The following is a 20,858-nucleotide window of genomic DNA, read 5'->3' as shown; positions in this document are numbered from 1 at the left end:
TAAGTACCATGGGAGCAAACCATTTTTTATCAAGGCAACAGCTAATTATGTTGAGGGTGTTTCCCGTGTTCCTATATCATCGTAGCAATGTACTGTTTCAGTGTTTCAGAAAACTTTGAAATGCGAGATCTATCTATCGTTCCTCGGTGTGCAGCTTTATCCGACATTGAGGTTAACACAAAACATGGAGTTCCAGAAAAAAAGTACTCCTTCTTATTTTAAATGCGGCTGACTAAAGGCAAAGGAAAACATTGTGAGGGTCTTGCAAAAAGCCGTGTATAAGGAGGCCGGTAACTTAGCAAGTATAATATTGGGTTTACGAGCAATATTTTCCTTGTTTCACAATGCTTTGAAATTGCTGTTATTTTATGGACGTTAAATAGGTTTTGGAATTACTTTATTTACAACGGTAGCTTAGCACAATAAACTGTAGGTTCCGGCTATCATTAGAACATGTTTGGCAGTCGTACGGGTAATCAGAAGCCAGAAAGTCTGATAACCAATCTTCCTAGTATTGGGTTGCCCGGGTAATTGGGTTGAGGAGGTCAGATAAGCAGTCGCTCCTTGTAAATCACTTTTACTCAGCTGAATCCGGTTAGACTGGAAGCCGAGCCCAACATAGATAGGAAAAGGCTAGGCAGATGATGACTTTTATTACAACGGTCGCTGCGATAAATCCTTGACCTTTCTTGTTGATTGGTAAAATTCCTACAGCAGTAATTAATAATTTGCGTACGGAATCTCCTAAAGGAAGTTTTATTTGTCACCTTTTCGATCAACGGCAGCAATGACATTGCACGTGCCACGATAAAAAGCACGAGGAAGTCTATGCCCCGCTTTATGAATGGCGCCAAATCGCTTTTAAATTTAGAACATCAGTTGCACATCGTTTAACTAAACGCTGACCTTGGGCTAAAATGTAATTAAAGACATCATTTAATTAGACCTTTATTTTCCTTAGGTACAAAAAAAAATACATACAGGTTCCCACTATTCTGTCTCCATCTAGAGATTGGTTAAAACTTACCTACCGATGATGTGGAGTTCTCTAAACTCTTTCTCGTCTCCATCATCAGCTCAGCTTTTTACCTTCACTGTGTAAGATTTAGGTAAGTTTTTACCCTATGCAATGCATACCTAAATTTTGCAAATCGGTTCAGGCGTCTTTGAGTACCTACCTAATCATTGAAGTTACTTACATAAAAACATAACAAAATATTCCGACGAACTTATGGTCGCTGCACACAGATCCTCCATTTTGGGAAGTTGTTTAAAAAAACAACCGTTAGCACAGCCCAGCTGTCATTACCTATGGCCATGACAGATGGGTCGTGACGTCATATAGGGCACTGAACACAAGCAAGATCAAGGCCGTTCCCAGTATTCTATCTATCCGTTGATTTAATCCACTAGAGATAGATTTTTTACATTAGCCTCGTAGGTACAAGTTATGTCGAATTCCTATCTTTAGTAAGTAGTAACTTTGATTCTTCCTCTTCTAATGACCCTTTACGGTAAATCTTAAATGTTCCTAATCCTTCTTAGCAATTAAAAACACCTGAAATCCTCTTAGCTTGATCTAAATTGACGTCGCATTTCTATCAAATACTTAATACAATGTAGTTAGTTAAGCATAAGTATATGGATGAGCAAAGACTATTATAAACTTAGGTGCTTTATGGCAATGAGTAGGTAATTAATTGTCTTATATCACGCTGATATACTTCGATATTGTTTCCAAGTAACACCACACCCACTCCACGTCATAATTATTATTATATCGCAGGATATAACACTAAGAACAAACCTACAAACAATATACAGCAGATTGCATTATTCCTAATCTTACAATAGAGAACGAACCTTTTTTCTAAACCTTTTTTACAATATAAGTAAACTCCAAAGAAAAATACACCTTAATTTTACCATCATAAGTCTTATATTCATTTGCATTCTTGGCCAGGAATCTTCCATGTGCCATCTACGTACGGACGAAAAAGGATACCTTGATAGATTCGGTTCACACCGGATCACGGGAGTGCAAGCCGTGTCGCCCGATCTAACCAACACTGGAATTCGGCTGTACAATCACCAAGTTATTGCTACAGACGGATGAATGGAGAACTAAAGTGTAATGTACTGAATTTGACACTTAATCGTGTCGTTGACCTTACTACTAGCGCCGCCGTGAAGTGCAAACTTAAATTGGGCGGAAGTCGAAGATTACAATAGGAATTTTAGCGTTTTTATGCGGTATATAAAACATCACTCAGGTACTCTCCCTTGCTATACTTAATGCTGTGTCATGGTAGATATAAGTTTTCATGATGTAGTGGTTACAGAATACAGACGGAAAGATATTTTGATGATATTTAGGTAGGCGAGGCGTTGATAACAATTCCTATAAGTGTATCATGACGTGATACTTTTTTTTAGTTAATAAATATTTCGCATAATATGTACCTAAGTATGTGCATTTTTTATGTAGAAAAAATCTTAAATAAATGTGCAACGTCGTTTTGTAATGCTGCAAGCACAGGCAACTTCACATACTGCCGAGTAACAACCTTTAATAATGTCATTCATTAGTCTAGTCCGGTATTATATAAATCTAAATGCCGAGCCGCGAATTAGGAACTTGCCTAGCAATGACCTAGAAAAAACTATTAAATCAATACTTGGTTCGATCAGTATGTCCAAGTAGAATTTAGTAAAAAATTAAAAGATCCGAGATAAGCTACATTCCACTTATTTTAGATAATAATAGCAAGGTTCAAAGTCCAATGATTTTATTACAGATATTGTGTAATATCTCGTGATAAGAAAGTACAATAAGTAACCTTAATTTACAACACATTTACTTTGTAAAAAATGCATTTTTGTCCAAATGTGTCAATCAGTTAAAGATGGCCACCGAATATTAGAATCAAAATGGCGCTAACGCGACCATTATATTCAGAGACGATATTATAAGTCATCATTTCTTTATCAGAACACGTGCTACTCATTACACGCGTAAAACGATGAATCAGTACCTAGTTAATAAGTCTACTGCGTTTAGCCGGTCTGCAATTTAGCTACTAACATACTTTGCCGGTCTTGAACACATTGGATTTTGAACTTGACCTTTTCGCAAATTAGGTCGAATTTAGTTTGTCTTTCGCACTAACTGTCATGTAACTCCGTCGGTTTACTGGCATTTTATTGATTTATGAGTTTTATGACGTTGTTTTCTTTTCAGCTGATTTTATTTCAGGTAAATAGGAAGATCAGTTGGATTTATTTTTCTATATACCTGTACCTACCTTTCGTTGGTACAAAAAATTACTAGGTTATGTGAGAAGCTATAAAATTGTAAAAAATGGCTTAATACATAACTCATAATTCGTTACTATGAAAAAAGAGCATAAAATTATACTATTGTACCTTTTATTTGCGTTTTATTTCCCTTTTTCTTGAGTGACGGCGCGGCGATAGCGTTAACATTGAATTAAACCTAACCTAAAAATTAAAATTCGCTCGTGCCGTGCACTCAACTTGAGCATCATAGTTATTTCCACTTTATTTTAAGTTATAATTACAATCTATTGTTCAAAAGAACTTGTTAATTACCATTCATTAAGTGTATATCTTTTTTTTAGAAAAATAAGCCCAGAAACAAAAAAAATATTGATTGGTCAATTAGGAAACATCCATATAAATATGACATGTCTATTGCCTGTATCCAAAACTGTAAAGATAACGAACCTACTTATCCTTGAACTTAGTTCTGAGAATATTAAGTGGAAACTTACGTAATCCCGACGTTGCTAGTCATCCGAATAATACAAGACTTACTAATTTATAGCGGATTTCAATACCCGATCCAACCGGCGTTTCTCGTTCATTAGCTCCATAAAAATTACGTCAAGTACCTATCCATCTCTAATCCAAAAACAAAAATGGATCGGTTATTGTAATCCGTAATTAGAGAACTTTTTACCTTATAACGGATATACTTACTCATTAGGAACCTAGCTATCTGAGTCTCATCTATCCATTCACGACGGATCGTATTATCGTAGCATTTCTTCAATATCTGCTATCAGTCGGTCACCATACCTAGTCGTGATACTTACGTAAGATATCGTTACGTCAGCTAATTTTGACGTTGTACACGTCAATACAATTTTGTATGTACTGTAATAATTTACAGAGACAAAATTAGCCCAGATCTTTATGATAATGTTATCAATTTGTGGTTCACAGATGGGACTTTCCTTATAAGGATTTTTGTTTATCCTAATATGGTTAAACGTCTTTTTAATTTCCCTCCCAAATTATTTCATTGATCAATTATGGGACCATAATCAATAAAGATCTTGTTCGAGTTTTAAGAATTTAGAATTATTTTGCCTGATGTCTAGCCATATGAATAACACATTGGAGTCTTCTTGGGCCAAACTATGTAGTTATTAGGTTTGCACTTTTATTTAATTAAACTTTAAGTGGCATAGCAAATGGGAGGTAATTGAGACTGATACTTAGTAACAATGAGTGAATTACATCCTCTTTGGACAAAACATTAAAAAAAATATGCAGGTGTTCTATATGTGAATTTCTGACCATAGGTAAAGTATGTACAATAAAAGGCAAGGAGTATTTATTTAACATTTAATTTTCTAGAATAATAATCACTCATAGCACAAGTTTTTCACACCAAAAAACTTATACCGAGCTAGAAAGATGTTGGGCAGGACCAGTTGTCTCGTTGAGCCTGCTCAGTAACAATCAATGTTACATAATGTTGTTGCGCACATTTGGATTTAACTACATTGCATAGCACTTTTTAAAAGTGAACTAAAATTAAATTCCTACTAGGTCACCATGCACACTTTATAGCACATATACATACTGCATTGTTACATAACAGCTCTCAATCACATGAGTTTGGATTCCACAGCTTTTAACATGATTTTTCACAGCGTTTTGCATCTATCACTTAGTTACATAGTACAAGGTCTCACTCCCAATGCCACATAGGTTAAGTATTGATTAAATAACCACTTATTTTCACAATATTCACTACATGAATGTCTATTCCAACATATTAGATTATATTTAAGTGTTAGACATGAACTAGATGAGGTACATATCAACCTTGGCCTCAAACATTGAACGAAATGAGGTTACATAACACACACTGGCTGAATGAGTGATGATCACAGGCAAAATAATTTAAATTTAGAATATTGTTAAGAAGTCAATACAAGATGTACAATATGAGAATGTTATGCAACTGTGTCAGCTAGGTGTAGCCAAGCATTATGTAATACCTAATGTTTTCAATAAAACAAAATACATGTTGGAATTGGTGTATAACGCTTTTATTTAACTAAAATAAGTTACTAGGTTAATTCCGCGTCTAATAATACATGATTTAAGGGAGTGGCTATCTGTGGTGATTCGGAATCACAATTAATTGTAATTATGGTAACAATTCTTACATTAGATTTAGAGAAGCTTCTTGATCTCATCGTATAACACAAGCACGAAGGCGCCTCCAGTTCCTCTGAGGACGTTGGAGAAGGCTCCCTTGAAGAAGGCGCCGGTTCCCTCGGTCTTGGCGATGGTGGCCCAGCAGTGGATGGTGCTTCTGTAGAGGATGTCGCCCTTGGCGCGGCCGGACTGCATCATCATGCGCCTACGGACCGTGTCGAAGGGATACGAGATGATACCGGCGACGGTGGTGACAGTCTGCGCGATGGCCCAGCTGATGACGAGCGGTGTGTTCTTGGGGTCGGGCAGCATGCCGCGGGCGGTGTCGTAGAATCCGAAGTAGGAGGCACGGTAGATGATGATGCCCTGCACGGACACGCCGAAGCCTCTGTACAGACCGGTCAGACCGTCGGACTTGAAGATCTTGCCCAGACAGTCGCCGAGACCCTTGAATTCACGCTGGCCGTCGCCTTTGCCGACGTCGGCGGCGAGACGGGTACGCGCGAAGTCGAGCGGGTACACGAAGCAGAGGGAGGTCGCTCCGGCGGCACCACCGGAGGCGAGGTTACCCGCGAAGTAGCGCCAGAACTGGGTGTTCTTGTCGACGCCTCCGAGGAACACCTGCTTGTACTTGTCCTTGAAGGCGAAGTTCAGCGCCTGGGTGGGGAAGTACCTGATGACGTTGGCGAGGTTACCACGCCAGAAGGACAGGGGACCCTGCTCCTTGGGAATGCGGACGAAGGCATCGATGATACCCTTGTAGCGCTGGTCGGCGGAGATCTGTTTGCTGACGTGCTGGACCTGGAGCAGCAGCTTGACACGCTCGATGGGTGCCACGGCAGTCTTGGAGACCGCGGCGGAGATACCGCCAGCGAGGAAATCTTTCGCGAACGCGACCGGATCAGCGAGGTTCGACATTTTGTTCGATTAGGTGGGTGCTCACTTGGTAATTACCTCGCGGGTCGAGGTGGAATCTAGGTTCACACACGGAATGGAATAAAATCACGAAACACGAACCCCTGAATTTTAAATCAGGAGATTTAGAGTAATTTCGTGATCTCGGGAGCACAGGGGGTAGGTGTGTGCCTTTTTTGAAATTCGATCGATCACGTTCTCTCGTAGTTCTGCCCGGAGGAGCGGCGCAAAAGAAGGAAGGAAGGGGCAGATGTTGCCAACCTCACGAAAAAGCACCACGAGGTCAGGGTGGCCATTGCAATTGACAAAATTTACACTGATTTCTAAAAATAAACTAGGCGTTATTTATTTCTTAAGCCGCAAATAGGGCATGATTAGTGCTCCAAAAATCTTTTCGCACAAATACATAGCGAAAGCTTTGTAAATACAAGCCACATCGCGTAGACTTAATAAAATGAATTGGTTATTTTCTTTCACAATAGGAAGAACGATGGAAAATAATTTTGGGATGACTTAATTAGATGAATTTTATGTTACACTGGGTACAGTTGCCTTAAAAACGAATATTTCAATTTCAAAATCTTACCCTTGTTTTAAAAATAATTTAATAACTAGGGTAATTTTTCAAAGTGTGGAAACACATGAATGACGTGCACAATTTGCGTTTTGTTATTGCTTTTTACTACAACGAAAAGTCTGTATTTTCTTCAAGTTTTATAGTAGATTTATGTACTAACATATTGTTAAGTATTTTTTAACATAAAAGTTTAAATTTTATCACAAAACAAATTATTTTTCATTTATAAACGAACAAAAACGAAATGCATTACTTTTTCCTATAATTACAAGAACAAAACGCAAACAGTTTTGCCAACCTCATTCTAGAATGACATTGAACTGTTGAAAAAATTCTACATTATCTGTGCTGAGTAAGTAAAATGTGTGTTCGTGAAGTTTGGTTCTTGTTTATTTTATAAATAAGTTGGTTGTAATTGTTTATAGCGCCATGCAGATGAGCCGCATGGGGTCTCCGTCGGTCGGTATGGACGACGACACGGGCGCTGGCCACGCTCTGAGCGACTTTCTCCTCCAACTTGAGAACTACAATCCTTCAATTCCCGATTCCGTTGTTGCTCATTACTTGAACATGTCTGGCTTCGAGTCACAGGATCCTAGGTAACTCATTATACTCTTAAAACTCACCTTGTACCTTGCAGAACGTTTAAAACTATAATTTGGGCCTTCTAAGTTGCTTAAATTCCTAACAAAGCCCAAGGGCCTACATGACATTTCTATGTAATTTCTTCCCTAAGCTCTTACAGGAAAACATAATAAAAACTTAATGTAAGTCTGAATTAACAGAAACATTGATTTCAATTATCAAGATTTTGTCTGGAGATATTAAAATGTTGTTGAAACAGCAAAAGAACTCACTGTAGTCACACTATGCAATTATTTTAAACTATTGTAATAAACAAATAACAAATGAAATTATTTTATCTTGTAAGTAAAATTCATAATGGTCATGACTACAACTAAAAAGGTTGTACACTAAACAGTTTTTATTTCTTTTTTAAGAATGGTTCATGTTTACAATAATTATTAAGTACTGCCAGCAATTTTTAAAGCATACTTATGCTTCTGCGAATAGTTTCACCCATGTTCAATGTAGACTATTCTGCACACAAAGTAAAAGCCTACAGCGTATAGCCTTTCTTGATTAACAGACTATCTAACTCTAAATTGAATTTCAAATCAGTTCAGCAGTTCCTGAAATATAACTTTACTAATCAACTTCATTTTATATTTTTGTTCTACAATTTATGACACAAAAAACTTACACATAATTTTAAAAATTCCAGGTTGATCCGTCTCATCGCATTAGCATCCCAGAAATTCCTCTCGGACATCGCCAATGATGCTCTCCAACACTGCAAAATGCGGACTTCGAGCCAGATTACCCAGAGCTCCAAGAACCAGAAGGGTCCTAAGGAAAAGAAGTATGTAATGACCATGGAAGACTTGGCTCCGGCATTACAGGAGTATGGTATCGTTGCTCGGAAACCACATTATTTCGTTTGATAATGTCAACCCGTTGCTGAACGTTGGGTTCTCTTGCTTCAAAGATATCTCAAAAGTTTACTATTGCTATGATTGCAAAAATAGTCCTGTCTATAGTTTGATTAAACTATGAATATTCAATAAAATAAAACATATTCTAAATTACAGTCAATAACATTGTTTAATCAAACATTTTGTTCTGATTTTAGTGTTGCTAGTTTTCTACTGTATTAAAAAAAATTAACTCTGGCAAAACATTTATACAATATCTTAATGGCAATCATATAAAACATACTTGTTACTAAAATACACTTAAAATTACCAAATGAATAGTTAAAGTGACAAAATTATTCATTTGATTTAATAAATATAGCCTTATGATCCAATATTAGGCCGGCCTTATACTTGTCAGTTCTCACGTAAGTACCTTTCGATAAGGGTGAACAAAATGACTATCGGAGGTGCCATAACGGAAAATCTCTTAAGAACGTAGCGCGCCAAAATGCGGGCGTTCGGGGGACGAGGTACGTTACTGTTTCCGCCCTTATACGCATTCTTTCCACCCAACCATTTATTGTTATACCAAAACTCACTGACAGATGTTGCAAAGAACCCGAACACCTCGTTATTTCACCCTTAACTGATCGTTTTGGTGATACCTACCGTATTTGGGCTAGCACGTAAATGTCAGTCCTGCGCCAGACCTCTCTCCAGTCGTGTCGGATTGCCGTCCCATCGCGCTATGAGAGTGAAGGAATAGTGAGTGCACCTGTGTCTGCGCTAATGCTCGTGCACTATAATATGTCCTGCGCAGTAGGCTGATCTCCTTACATGAGAACAGCCGACGTACCCGATAATCTGCTAGTAGGACATCGTTTGGGCTAGAAGAAGGGGCCTGACCTACCTGCATTATGGCATCTCCGCTCATCTATCCTTACTCCTTTGTAAGTCGCTTAAAGTCATTTCTTAGAACTTCTTACAATTACGGAAGTTACTTGCGTTATTTTTACGGAAGGAACTTACGTATTTTACGGAAGGAACTTACAAGTATAAGGTTGGGCTTAGATTAGCTGAGTGATATGGTTAGATCTAGAATGTTCCAACTTCCATTATACACAGTTAACTTAGTAAATAGCATAAAAATTGAAGTATATTGATGTAAAATTTGAAAAAAATGTCTCTAGGGGAAAAAATATTTTTCCAAAGAAATAAAACCGATTTCTATAATATACTTAAATAAAATCTCCTAAGTCTGACAAAAACTATGCTGAAAACCGCATATTAATTGGTCCAGCCAAACGTCAGATAGGTAAGCACAAAATACATGCATACAGGTCAAGCTGAGAACTTCTGTTTTTTAAAGTTGGTTAAAAAAAGTTTTATACAATATACTTCAATTTATAATCCATAAAAAATAAATAAATAGTAATGAATAATCCTATTTTCATGTAGCCAACCATTTTGATATTAATATACTCATATTACACATGTTAGTAAGAAAAAAAACACCAATTTTAGATATTTGCCTGTATTATTAAAATGAAGGTAAAAAATTACCATGGAAAATTGCTAAACAGATTTTGGTGAAACTTACACAAAGATACTGTTGCTGTTATTTTAATGAAACATGCAAATTAATGTAATATTGCCTTTCATAGTTAAATAAGCAGTAACCGAATAACATAATTAACATTATAAGCACTTTTTAAAATATCTATTCCATACAGTCTAGCTTAGCTCTATGGTCGAAAGAATATTAACCTTTTTTATAGATAATATAGATTAAATTACCATAATAACCGTGATTCGACGATGTACGTCATAAGCCAGTAAGTCTGACACCAGTCTTACCAAGGGGTATTGGGTTGCCCGGGTAACTGGGTTGAGGAGGTCAGATAGGCAGTCGCTCCTTGTAAAACACTGGTACTCAGCTGCATCCGGTTAGACTGGAAGCCGACCCCAACATAGCTGGGAAAAGGCTCGGGAGATGAATAATCGTGGGGCGACCTTTTATGAGCTCATTTTAATAGTAAAATTATCTCTCGCACACCCATCCATAGTGTTGCAAAAAAACCGTTTTTTTTCTAGTGTGAAAAAAAACCTTGAAAAAAAACCAGATAAAAAACAGTTTTTTTTCTGGGCCTTGTTTTTTTCAAGAGTATAATAACTCTTAAATTGTTAGGGCATTTACCGTTAAAGATTAATACTTAAGGTTACATAATAGAGTCTTAGGTTTATTCTTGAATCTACGGTACTTTTCTGATAAAACAGAACCAAATTTCATAAAAATATTGGCAACATTCATTTATATTAACTCAACGAAAGGGAAATTTTGAAAATTGAACTAAAAAGTAGGCTAGAAAAAAAACCAAATTTAGAAAAAAAACAACGATGCAAAGTTTTTTTTCATGTTTTTTTTCAATAAAGTGAAAAAAAACAAATCGTTTTTTTTCATTTTACATCACTACCCATCCACGCAATGATCGCGGCAAGCAACACTGTATGGGCTAGGTATCTGATATAATCTAGTATATTATAGTATGTATGAATTTTATAATCAACTGGTGTTATGTATTTTTTATATCTATTGTATATTATATGTGTGTTGTATGTATATTTAAACATTTGATAGGTTAAATGGCACCCGCCAATAGAAAGCGAACTATTTAAATATAGTTTCCAGCTTAAATAGTAATTTAATCAATGTAGCAATTTGTAATAGAAAGAAATAATTGAAATAGCAAACTTAAATAAGTTTAAAATGTTGAAAATAAATTGTTATGGTTGGATTTTTAAGTTTTGTCTCGAATTTTGAGAAATAGTGTTCATTCAACCAGTTCAGTCTAACCAAGGGGTATTGGGTTGCCTGGGTAACTGGGTTGAGGAGGTCAGATAGGCAGTGCTTCTTGTAAAGCGCTGGTACTCAGCTGAATCCGGTTAGACTGGAAGCCGACCCCAACATAGTTGGGAAAAAGGCTTGGAGGATGAGGATGATGTTACCGGATATCTGAAAAAGTTTGGGAATAGTGTAGCTTCCTAACAGTGCGGCTTTCACCAGTTTCTAGAATACAAACAATTTCAGTAGAGTTTCTAGGGCACAAAAAACAACAACTTTACTATATTAGTATAGATTTAAATATCATTTCAACATTGGTCGAGCTTTCAACATAAGAATCCAACTATAATAATCAGAATTGCCTTGCATTATCATCTCACGTCTTCCAAATGCTGCAACTGAAAGCAATTTGACATTTTCAAAATAATACACATGTTTTATCTCACGAAAGCGGGTGACCCATACTTGTATGTGTAAATATAACACGCAAATGTCGGTCCTGCTTGTGATCTCTCTCCGGTGGTGTCGGATTGCCGTCCCATCGCGCTATGAGTGAAGGAATAGTGAGTGCACCTGTGTCCAAGCAAATGCTCGTGCACTATAATATGTCCTGCGCAGCTGGCTGGCTGATCTCCCCATATGAGAACAGCCGAAAAAATCGCAAATCGAAAAAAGCTTTGGACACCATTATTAATTTTATATTATTTTGTATGCGTAAGATTAGGAGCGCTCACTATGGTTCACCCGCTTTCTTGAAATAAAACATTATAATGTTTTTTTAAGTATGTACTTAGAATAACACAAATGATATAGTCATGTAACCTTTTTACATTTGCAAAATAAGCACTAGCACACATAGAAATATAATAGTGTATGTATACGCCGCACACACGCATAGATTTAGGGTCCTACCATTCGATAGATTGGCAATGCGTGATAGATAACTATATATATGGTATGTCTTACAAACGCAAAAACGAGAAAACACCACATATGTATACAGATTTTTTAAGGTGAAGAAATCACACATGAAAAAGTCAGTCAACTAATGTATTTAATTTTTGGCTTCACTTAAATGAAAAATCACTCGTTTGCCTTTTGCCGATCTATCTATCTCGATTGTTCCCAATATATTATCCGTGGCTTTGCCTACCAGAGGTAAGAATTCGATGTAACTTGTATGGAGTTAATGTTAAAATTCTATCTCTAGGAAGCAAATCATATATCTATGGATTTACATACATACAATAATTCAATAGGAACTTTTTTATATCTTTATAAAGGTGCTTACTGACAGGATGGCAAAGAATTTTATTAATTATTCTTATATTCTGACCACCAGTCTAACCAAGGAGTATATGGGTTGAGGAGGTCAGATAGGCAGTCGCTCCTTGTAAAACACTGGAACCCAGCAGTTATAAGTCGACCCAAAATTAGGGAAAAGGCTTACTTCGGCAAAAATAATTGAAATTCTTTTGCCGTCCTAAAGTATTTAGTAAAAGTATTGCAATAGGCTCATTTTTAAGCTAAGCTTGCCGCGGTCAATCTTTAGATGGGTGACCGTTTAAAAAGCTTGAAAAACATTTTGTACTACCAGAAAAAGAAAAGTGATTTTAACACGTTTTTTCATCTAGAATATAATAAGGCAATTCTAGGTGTAGTAAAATTCAAAAATTTTATTGTTTTATGAAATTAAAATCTCTACATAGCAATTGCAGGTCTATAAAAGTTTTGGTCACGAATTACACCCAAACAACTTACAATGAATATGAATTGATACAAAATTCAACAATTATTGAAATGTTTAACTTTTTTCTCAATAAACTTAGTTTTAGTTTAATATTTAGTAAAATTATGAAATCCTAACAACGTGGTGCCTGAAATTAATAAACTATGAGTTTTGGTCGAAAACATTTTTCAAATGTCCGAATTTAAAACCTCTTTTGCAAGTAAAATATCTGAATTGAAAACCTTTCGTTTTGGTAAGTTGATTATAATGAATAGTTTATTAATTCTGGGTTGACATGACTGTTCAAGTCATAAACTATATTGAAAATATTTTCTATTATTATATTTAAGTTTAATTTTGTTGTTTCGTAATAATTGTGGCACGTCGTGTCGGGAGTCTGTTATCAAGGTTTAGATAAATCATTAGTGCTAAGGGTATTTGAATTAAATATTCATTAAACACAATCCCTTTGTTTTCTTTTTTTCACCTTCCTATACTACTTATACTCTTTTTGAGCAGGCACTTAATTTGACCTAACTAATGGTAAACAGTCTTGCGTCCCCACTCAGAGACATTTACTTAAGTCACTCCTTAGTGACGGAATGTCATACAAATCCTTCACTAAGGAATGGCTTAAGTAACCATTAAATGTCTCTCGAGTGGGGTTATTGGTCTTTTTATTTAAGAGTAAAATATGGTTAAAAATCAATATCAATACAGTAACAATGATTATTTTTTATGTATGAGTATTTGTAAAAAAAGTTAAGATCGACCTTTAGCTAGGTACCTAACTCAAATAGAGCATCCATTATATAGTATAGTTTTCCAAGCCTGGACTAGGTCACATTCCCATTTTAACCACCTTTTTTTGCCGCCCCACTACAGGGAACAGACTTCGTCTCGTACAGAGAATGACTTACCGTTAATCACCACGTGTCCTGAAGGTGGATTGGCGATTTCGGACCTTGTAAGTTCAGAATTCTTCAACAATGTATTGAAAATTGGTATTTAGCTACACTAGTTAAGAGCTACTTATAGGGTATATTTTGGAAGGGTAAGGGTAAAAAAATATCATCTTACAGTGAGTTTTCATTTAACTATACCTATTGTAATTTTTAAGCTCAGGGAAAAGTTTAGTTAAACAAAATATACAGAAGAAATAATTTATTACGTAGGTACTGTAAAAAGTTGTGTGAAAAAAAAGTTTAAAGAGTAACATTACATAACTAGGTAATAAAATAAAAATAACTGACCAATTAATAAAATAAGGCCCAAGTTATAACAATATACATGGACAAAAAAAAAATTTGAACAACTTTGTACTATGAATTTTCATGTACAATTTTTAAAGTCACAGTTGTTTTATGAAAAACTTATATTTATGTATTCAAACTTGGGCCTACATTGTGTTCAAAGATGCTTCTTTAGTTAGACCTAAAAGTTCAGTCTGTGATAAAAATAACTTTTTATAATAGTACACACTCAATACGTAGTTTATTTTAATATAATTTCAAATTAATCTCACTAAATTTCCCAAAGGTTAATACGTTTTTAAAACTAAATATTAATAAATAACAATAGCACAACCAAAGTAGTTTACATTTATAGTTCTTAAGCTAAGTCAGGTTAGATAGGCAGTCGCTCCTTGTAAAGCACTGGTACTCAGCTGCATCTGGTTAGACTGGAAGCCTACCCCAATATTGTTGAGAAAAGGCTCGGTAGATGATCAGTTCTAGGAGCTAAAGGTGGATTGCCGATCATGTTTCTGTGGCAAGTACATAACACCTCCTTTTTGAGGAGGGTAAAAATAATCTCATATACCTATACCCCAATTTAGGGCACTTAACTAAAGGTAGAGAATCTTGATAGGACTCTTTACACAAATACATATTAATAATGAGTCAATAGATTAACTACAGTAGCCAGCATATAATTTGGCAAGGATTTGGGTCATTTAATAAGTGTGAGCTTGCACTGCGTACAAAAAAGTGGTCCCTGTTATTGCTTGAGCATTATTCTATGGTTATTGACATCATTTATTGGCGAACTGTTTTCATCTCACGATTCTTGCCGAGTTACGTGCCGGAAAGTGTAATAGTAGTTATTGCATCTAACTTTTTTTAATGTTGTCTTTATACTGAGGTTTTAAGGTCCTATTAAGACTGTTTGTATTCAGATAAGTGCATACCAAGTCCGAAATGGAGTATTGATAGCGAATTTAAATAACTAAATAAAAATTGGAACTTATAAAATAGCTTCTTCTTACTCAATTGGCATGATAAATGAACACCTGCCATGATGTGTAAATAATTTTGTTTTGCAGTCATTGTTCTTACAAGGCAATGCTTGTTTACATACATATAATTATGATCTCATCAGAAAATGTGAAGAGTGTAAGGCTAGTATAAAAAATAGCCAGTTTTAACAAGTACAGTAAAATTCTGATTATCCAAATTTATTGGGATCCATCTATATGGATAATAATCAGGCTTAGACAGTTAGTAAAGAAAATGAACTGTCACACATGATCTTCATAAAGTTGAACAAACATAGTTCCACAATAAAATTGACTTGAAGATTTCAATCAGTCAGTTGCAGCCTCATAAGGCCTTACCAAAAACACAAAGTATACATAGTAGCTTAGGACCAATACAGATAATTGGCATTTAGATAATCAGATTCCTACTGTATTAGGTATTTCGAAATTTTAAAGATGTACATCTTATATAATCTCCCTAACCATCAACTTTTTTATAAACTGCCTTTAAATGTTCTGTCAACGGAGTATTATCAGTTTCCATAAACAATACTACTTCTAAAGTATCAGGGGCCACCAATTTGATGTTCCTCTTTATTTTTTTCACAGCGGGAGGCTTAGCAAATGACATTCGAGACAGGCTGACAGTTTCTAAGACTATTTGCTTAGATTCTTCATCGTTTTCACCTTCTTCGAGAGAAGTTAGGCCAAAGTTGTGGCTAACCATGAAGGCTAGCTTGTTTGTGCCTGGCATAATGCGTAAAAAACCTCTTTCCTGATGCATTGGAGTTTTTTTTTCTGGATGCGTCGATTTGGATACATAGTTGAACATCGGTTGCCCTGAAATATCAAATTGATGAACGGATATTAGAAAAATGATGAGTTTCGTTATTTATATAAATCTTTACACAAGACAGAAACATTTGCGGGATGTTGAGTTAATAATATACGGCATTTGTGCAAACAAACAAAAACCTAGTATCGTTGTTTACATAACACTTTGTTACGAATTATCACTTTGATATAACTGTGAAACAACATATAATTGCAACATAAAATATCCAACTACTACTGTAGAGATCTTAGAAAACTTTCTAGCTAAAATCGAAAGTGATTATTTTAATTGTACCCCATTTACCCACCGACGCAAATAAATTCCAATTCTTCATGATATTGAAAGTCTGGTATGTTCGGATACGTGCCCCGACCTTCCTCGGTAGACCAGCGTCCAGCCAGCCAAGAAATAGGCTTCAAAGCTTCATGTAAAGTAGCCATAATTTATTTCTTTGAAATAGTTACGCGATATTTTTTGAATTGCGTGAGTGAGCTCGCTTCCGCAAAAAGGCAAATGTCAGTGTCATTCACTGTTTGTTGATTAATATTTTTTTCAGAAACTAGCTTCGAGTTCGAGGCTTTTCATTTTTTCATACATTTATGTAGGATTTGTTCACACAGCACTGTTTCAATTTCTGTATGCCGTTTAATTTAGCGTTTAATGATTTGTTTAATAAAATTAAATTAACACATTACAAGAAAATAATAAATAATTCAAACATTGCACATACATATGTATGGGACCGGCATTACGTTGCGAGTTCAATCATCGTAAAAAAAATATTCTTTCATTCTCTGAAGGTTCAATGTTGACATAAATTGCAAGTTTTCTTACAAAAACTATAAAATTATGAATAAATAAAACCGATATACATTACGACTATGAGTAAACTTGGAACTAAAACCAGTACCATGAAATCCAGCAGCTCCTCTGTAACTTATGGAGCGAGCCTCCGCAGGATAAACTCCTTAAGGAAACGAGAACGAAACCTCAAACACATAGCTATGTCGAACAAGACTAAAGATTTTATTCAAAAGATTTGTTATAAAAAGACCGCCTCTATAGATATGACTCGGTATGGTTTTATAAACGACAGCAAGATAAATCCGGTTAATTTGATGATCAAGCCTCTGAGGGCGCAGTTGGAAAAGATTTGCGGTTAGTTGAAAACTGTTGTCTGTTAAAAACTAAGGTTTTTAGATATTACGGAAGGTCACAAAATTGGAGTAAGTACTGTCGGGGTCACTTAAGCCTGACTATCACTAGTTTCCTTTTTAGGGTTCCGTACCCAAAGGGTAAAACGGGACCCTATCGTTGCTTATTCATTAGTAGAGAAAAAACATGTCCTTGCTTTGCCATAATGATTCTTATAAAAACGATATTGTGCTTTCCAAGAAGGTAAAATTTATATAGGGTTTTCTTTGATTAGTGAAGGTGGAAAATCCCGGTAGTTTTAAATATTTTGCCCCAAAACCTAAATAAAATGTTTTACAATATTTCGTTTTACTTATAAAAATTACCCTGTCTCTTACAATGACACGATTTATATATATTTTAGGTAATCCATCAGGGGATGCACCTGTGAGAAAAAAAACTACCATTAAAAAGAAAGGTATTTTACTTCTCCAATATAAAATTGAATAGTTGAGAACATCATAATCTGAGTCCAAAAATGAGTCGAGAATATAGTTCGTTAGCATCAAGTAAAAAAGTAGACAGACAGCTTTACAGCGCCAGAGTATATTCTATTAAGATAAAAAACAAGGATTACAGTTTAGCTTCCAAACGTAAGTTGATGAATCGCATAGTGATTGAACTAATATTTCAGTGAAAATCGACGGTGAGCAACAAGCGCAAGGCTCTTCAGACCGGTTAGCTCATCAGACTGACAATCCCGCAGCACTGAAACCGGCGCGGGCGCACTCTGCGAAATCTGGTAACTGACTGTTAATTCTGAAATTATAAATAATTATCTATGAAGTTTATCTATGAAGAATGACTGTGTTTTCGGAGGGCTCGTTAAACTGTAGGTTCCGGCTGTCATTGAACATCTTTGGCGGTCCTTATGGGTTGAAACCAGAAAGTGTGACTACCAGTCTAACCTAAGGCTACTGTGTTGTCTGGGGTACAGGGTTAGGAAGGTCAGACAAGCAGTCGCTCCAGGTAAAACGCTGATTCTCAACTGCATGCGTTTAGACTGGAAACAACGCATACTTCACCAAACTGAAGTATATAAACTTTTTTGTTTTCAGCTATCAGTACTCCCGGCCCCCGTTCCTTTTATACTCATGTGCGTAAAATAAAAATAGAAGCTGAAACAACAGCCAAACCTAGCAAGAAGAGAGTCACTTTAGTAGTGCCGGCTAAAGCAAAGTAGTGACTGATGCTATCAAGAATTTTATACATGCCTGAAATCTTGACAATAAAGGTTTTAAATAATACTTTTGTTGGTCATTCTAGCCGCTTTCCCGTAGTTTTATCAACGTCCCGTAAGAACTACTGCTCATACCAGGATAAAATACAGCTTATGTTCAGTAATCGGTTCGTTAACGCTACACTACACGTTAATTTTAAATAATAAATAATATTATGCAATTTAATTTAGATTCACGTCTTTCCAAGATGAACGACCAGTGCGGTTTGGAGAAGATAGGAACAAAAGTATGTCACACATAAAACAACTCTCAAGTGGAATGAGTATAAAATGTCAGTTATTTACAAGTCTGTATATAAATTGATTTTACTTATTGTCATCACAAGTGCAGTGTCCACTGATGCGCCCCGTGCAATCAAAATATTGGCTATATGCCGGCGGGAACCGACACGTGCAAGTATTTATCGAACAAGAGGGTTTCCCACATGCTCCCGTAGTAACCTGTTTTTTATTTTCCTTTACGTTATGTTTAATATCATGTTTACTAACTTCTTGACTAGGCCTTTTACTTTCTTCTTTACTCAACCTTTTTTCTTCTCGACTCAACCTCCTTTCTTCTCGACTTAACCTTCTTTCTTCTCGACTCATCCTTTTTTCTTCTTGACTCAACCTTTTACTTTCCTCTTTTTTAATTTCATGTGCAGACGAGTTCCTTCTACTACCATCTTCAGGTTTACTTTCTGCATTCGTCAAATCAGTTTTACTGTCCTTACTTGTTCTTTTCTCATCCGTTTCGGGTTTATCAGTTTTTCCATCGAGCTCCTCATCACAACTACAATTAGCGCCAGTCGCGCCTTTACCATTCTCATCATCTAGATCCCCTAAGTTATTTTTACTCAACCTAAAATGTTTTTGGGAGGAACTTTTACGGGGCGGAGGTGTCCCCAGAGGCATTTGCCATAATTTTTTTCTCTGTTCTTCGGAAATCACGGAGCCAGTATCACTAAGTTCTGTATCATCCTTGCCACAGGTGTCATGTGAACAAGGGTCTTCGCTCTTTAGTTTTGGAGGTAGATATTTACAAGTATCACAGCAAGATTGTTTGTAAGGGTCAAACGCTGGCTTTGGCACAAGTTTGCCTTGCGTGAAAAGTTCTTTTCTACAAGAATCACAACAAGACTCCGGGGGAGGAGCTGGCTTTGGTGTCATAAAAGCGGACGGTTTACAGCAGTCTGGAATGAGATCGCTGAGCTGGAAATTGCGGCCTTGTATGCTAAATCTTCTTCCAGTCGGCGGGAAGTCTTCTTCGCATGCATCACAATCAGCTGGACCGAAGCTAAATCTTCCATTGTTCGCGAAAAAGTCTTGTGGGTATCCTTCACGCTCACTAATGGTAACTCTTCTTTCGGTCGGACATAAGTCTTGTTGGTATCCCTGACGACTATGTCGAGAGATGCTTACCCTTCTATCGTTTGAACAAAAGTCCGGTTGGTATCTGTGACGACTACCTCGACCTATGCTACATGATCTATCGTTTGAAGGAAACTCAGATGGGTATCCTTGACGACCATTTCGGTCGATGCTACACGTTCCATCGTTTGAAGAAAAGTCTGGTTGGTATCCCTGACGCCCATCTCGACCCACGCCACACGATTTATCGTTCGAATTAAAGTCTTGTTGGTATCCTTGACGACTATTCCGACCTATGCTACACGTTCTATCGTTCGAAGAAAAGTCTGGTGGATATCCTTGACGACTATCTCGACCAATGCTAAGCCTTCTATCGCTCGAATTAAAGTCTTGTTGGTATCCATCACTACCATCTCGAGCGATGCTACTAATCAACTCTTGCTTATGTCCTCCGCATTCTGAAGCACATGATCCTCGTTCATAAAGTGGTTCTGGTACATTCCGTGACGGTGGTAAATCAAGTTGACCGCATTCGCGATGCAGCGAGCAGCAGATGCCTGGGGCGCAGTCTTCTTGACCGCAGAGGCACGAATTTGAGTCAGCAGGGCTTGGCACTCCTGAATTTTGGAAGCAAAGTATCCCAGCCTGATCCAAATCTTTGATTGCGACTGATTTTAAAAGCTGTCGGGATTTTTTCATGCACACTGGTGGAGATTGAGTTCTCTTATGGTCAGGCATGGGAGTATGAATGGCTGATGTGTAAAAGTTAAATCATTCTGATCATGCCGCCGCATTTGTAAAATTACAGTGTCCTCATATCAATTCGTAGCATTTTGTGAGATATTTTTGGTTTATTGATGTTTTCTTTGATTAACAGTGACAGATTTTGTCACAGAATATTTGTCATTGTAGCACACAGATCGACCGAACGATCAGTGCAGTTGACCAAAAACCCATTATGAC

The 20,858-nt window shown here is 36.4% G+C and overlaps 5 protein-coding genes across 7 annotated transcripts; 2 read left to right on the top strand and 3 right to left on the bottom strand.

The window, feature by feature from the left end:
* Nucleotides 1–5,342: 5,342 nt before the first annotated feature.
* On the bottom strand, nt 5,343–6,665 carry LOC110381760 (ADP,ATP carrier protein). The gene has a single exon (XM_021342155.3). The coding sequence runs from the start codon at nt 6,394–6,396 to the stop codon at nt 5,494–5,496; it is 903 nt and encodes a 300-aa protein (XP_021197830.1). The 5' UTR covers nt 6,397–6,665; the 3' UTR covers nt 5,343–5,493.
* Nucleotides 6,666–7,181: 516 nt separating this feature from the next.
* LOC110381766 (transcription initiation factor TFIID subunit 10) lies at nt 7,182–13,483 on the top strand. Of its 2 annotated transcripts, none has more exons than XM_064042924.1 (3): nt 7,182–7,322; nt 7,396–7,569; nt 8,256–13,483. In XM_064042924.1, exons 2-3 carry the CDS (start codon nt 7,400–7,402, stop codon nt 8,473–8,475), a joined length of 390 nt encoding a protein of 129 aa, XP_063898994.1. In that variant the 5' UTR covers nt 7,182–7,322; nt 7,396–7,399; the 3' UTR covers nt 8,476–13,483. The 2 variants fall into 2 exon arrangements, with proteins under 2 accessions (XP_063898994.1, XP_063898996.1); XM_064042926.1 differs by having other exon boundaries at nt 7,203–7,322; nt 7,406–7,569.
* Nucleotides 13,484–15,722: 2,239 nt separating this feature from the next.
* LOC110381770 (peroxynitrite isomerase THAP4) lies at nt 15,723–16,631 on the bottom strand. Its single transcript, XM_021342167.3, has 2 exons — nt 16,419–16,631; nt 15,723–16,116 (listed from the first exon to the last, which is right to left on the bottom strand). Exons 1-2 carry the CDS (start codon nt 16,549–16,551, stop codon nt 15,755–15,757), a joined length of 495 nt encoding a protein of 164 aa, XP_021197842.3. The 5' UTR covers nt 16,552–16,631; the 3' UTR covers nt 15,723–15,754.
* A 259-nt stretch (nt 16,632–16,890) lies between these two features.
* LOC110381772 (uncharacterized) lies at nt 16,891–18,552 on the top strand. 2 transcript variants are annotated; one of them, XM_021342170.3, is made up of 4 exons: nt 16,891–17,269; nt 17,670–17,723; nt 17,940–18,047; nt 18,364–18,552. In XM_021342170.3, the coding sequence occupies exons 1-4, from the start codon at nt 16,993–16,995 to the stop codon at nt 18,486–18,488; spliced, it is 564 nt and encodes a 187-aa protein (XP_021197845.3). In that variant the 5' UTR covers nt 16,891–16,992; the 3' UTR covers nt 18,489–18,552. The 2 variants fall into 2 exon arrangements, with proteins under 2 accessions (XP_021197845.3, XP_021197846.3); XM_021342171.3 differs by lacking the exon at nt 17,670–17,723.
* On the bottom strand, nt 17,924–20,784 carry LOC126056159 (uncharacterized). Its single transcript, XM_049848156.2, has 2 exons — nt 19,035–20,784; nt 17,924–18,064 (listed from the first exon to the last, which is right to left on the bottom strand). Exons 1-2 carry the CDS (start codon nt 20,631–20,633, stop codon nt 18,059–18,061), a joined length of 1,605 nt encoding a protein of 534 aa, XP_049704113.2. The 5' UTR covers nt 20,634–20,784; the 3' UTR covers nt 17,924–18,058.
* Nucleotides 20,785–20,858: the final 74 nt, after the last annotated feature.

The sequence above is a fragment of the Helicoverpa armigera genome, chromosome 30 (assembly GCF_030705265.1).
Source record: "Helicoverpa armigera isolate CAAS_96S chromosome 30, ASM3070526v1, whole genome shotgun sequence".
Taxonomy (NCBI): Eukaryota; Metazoa; Arthropoda; class Insecta; order Lepidoptera; family Noctuidae; genus Helicoverpa; species Helicoverpa armigera.
Note: the sequence above shows the minus strand (reverse complement) of the source record. Positions and strands in the feature narration are given on the sequence as shown.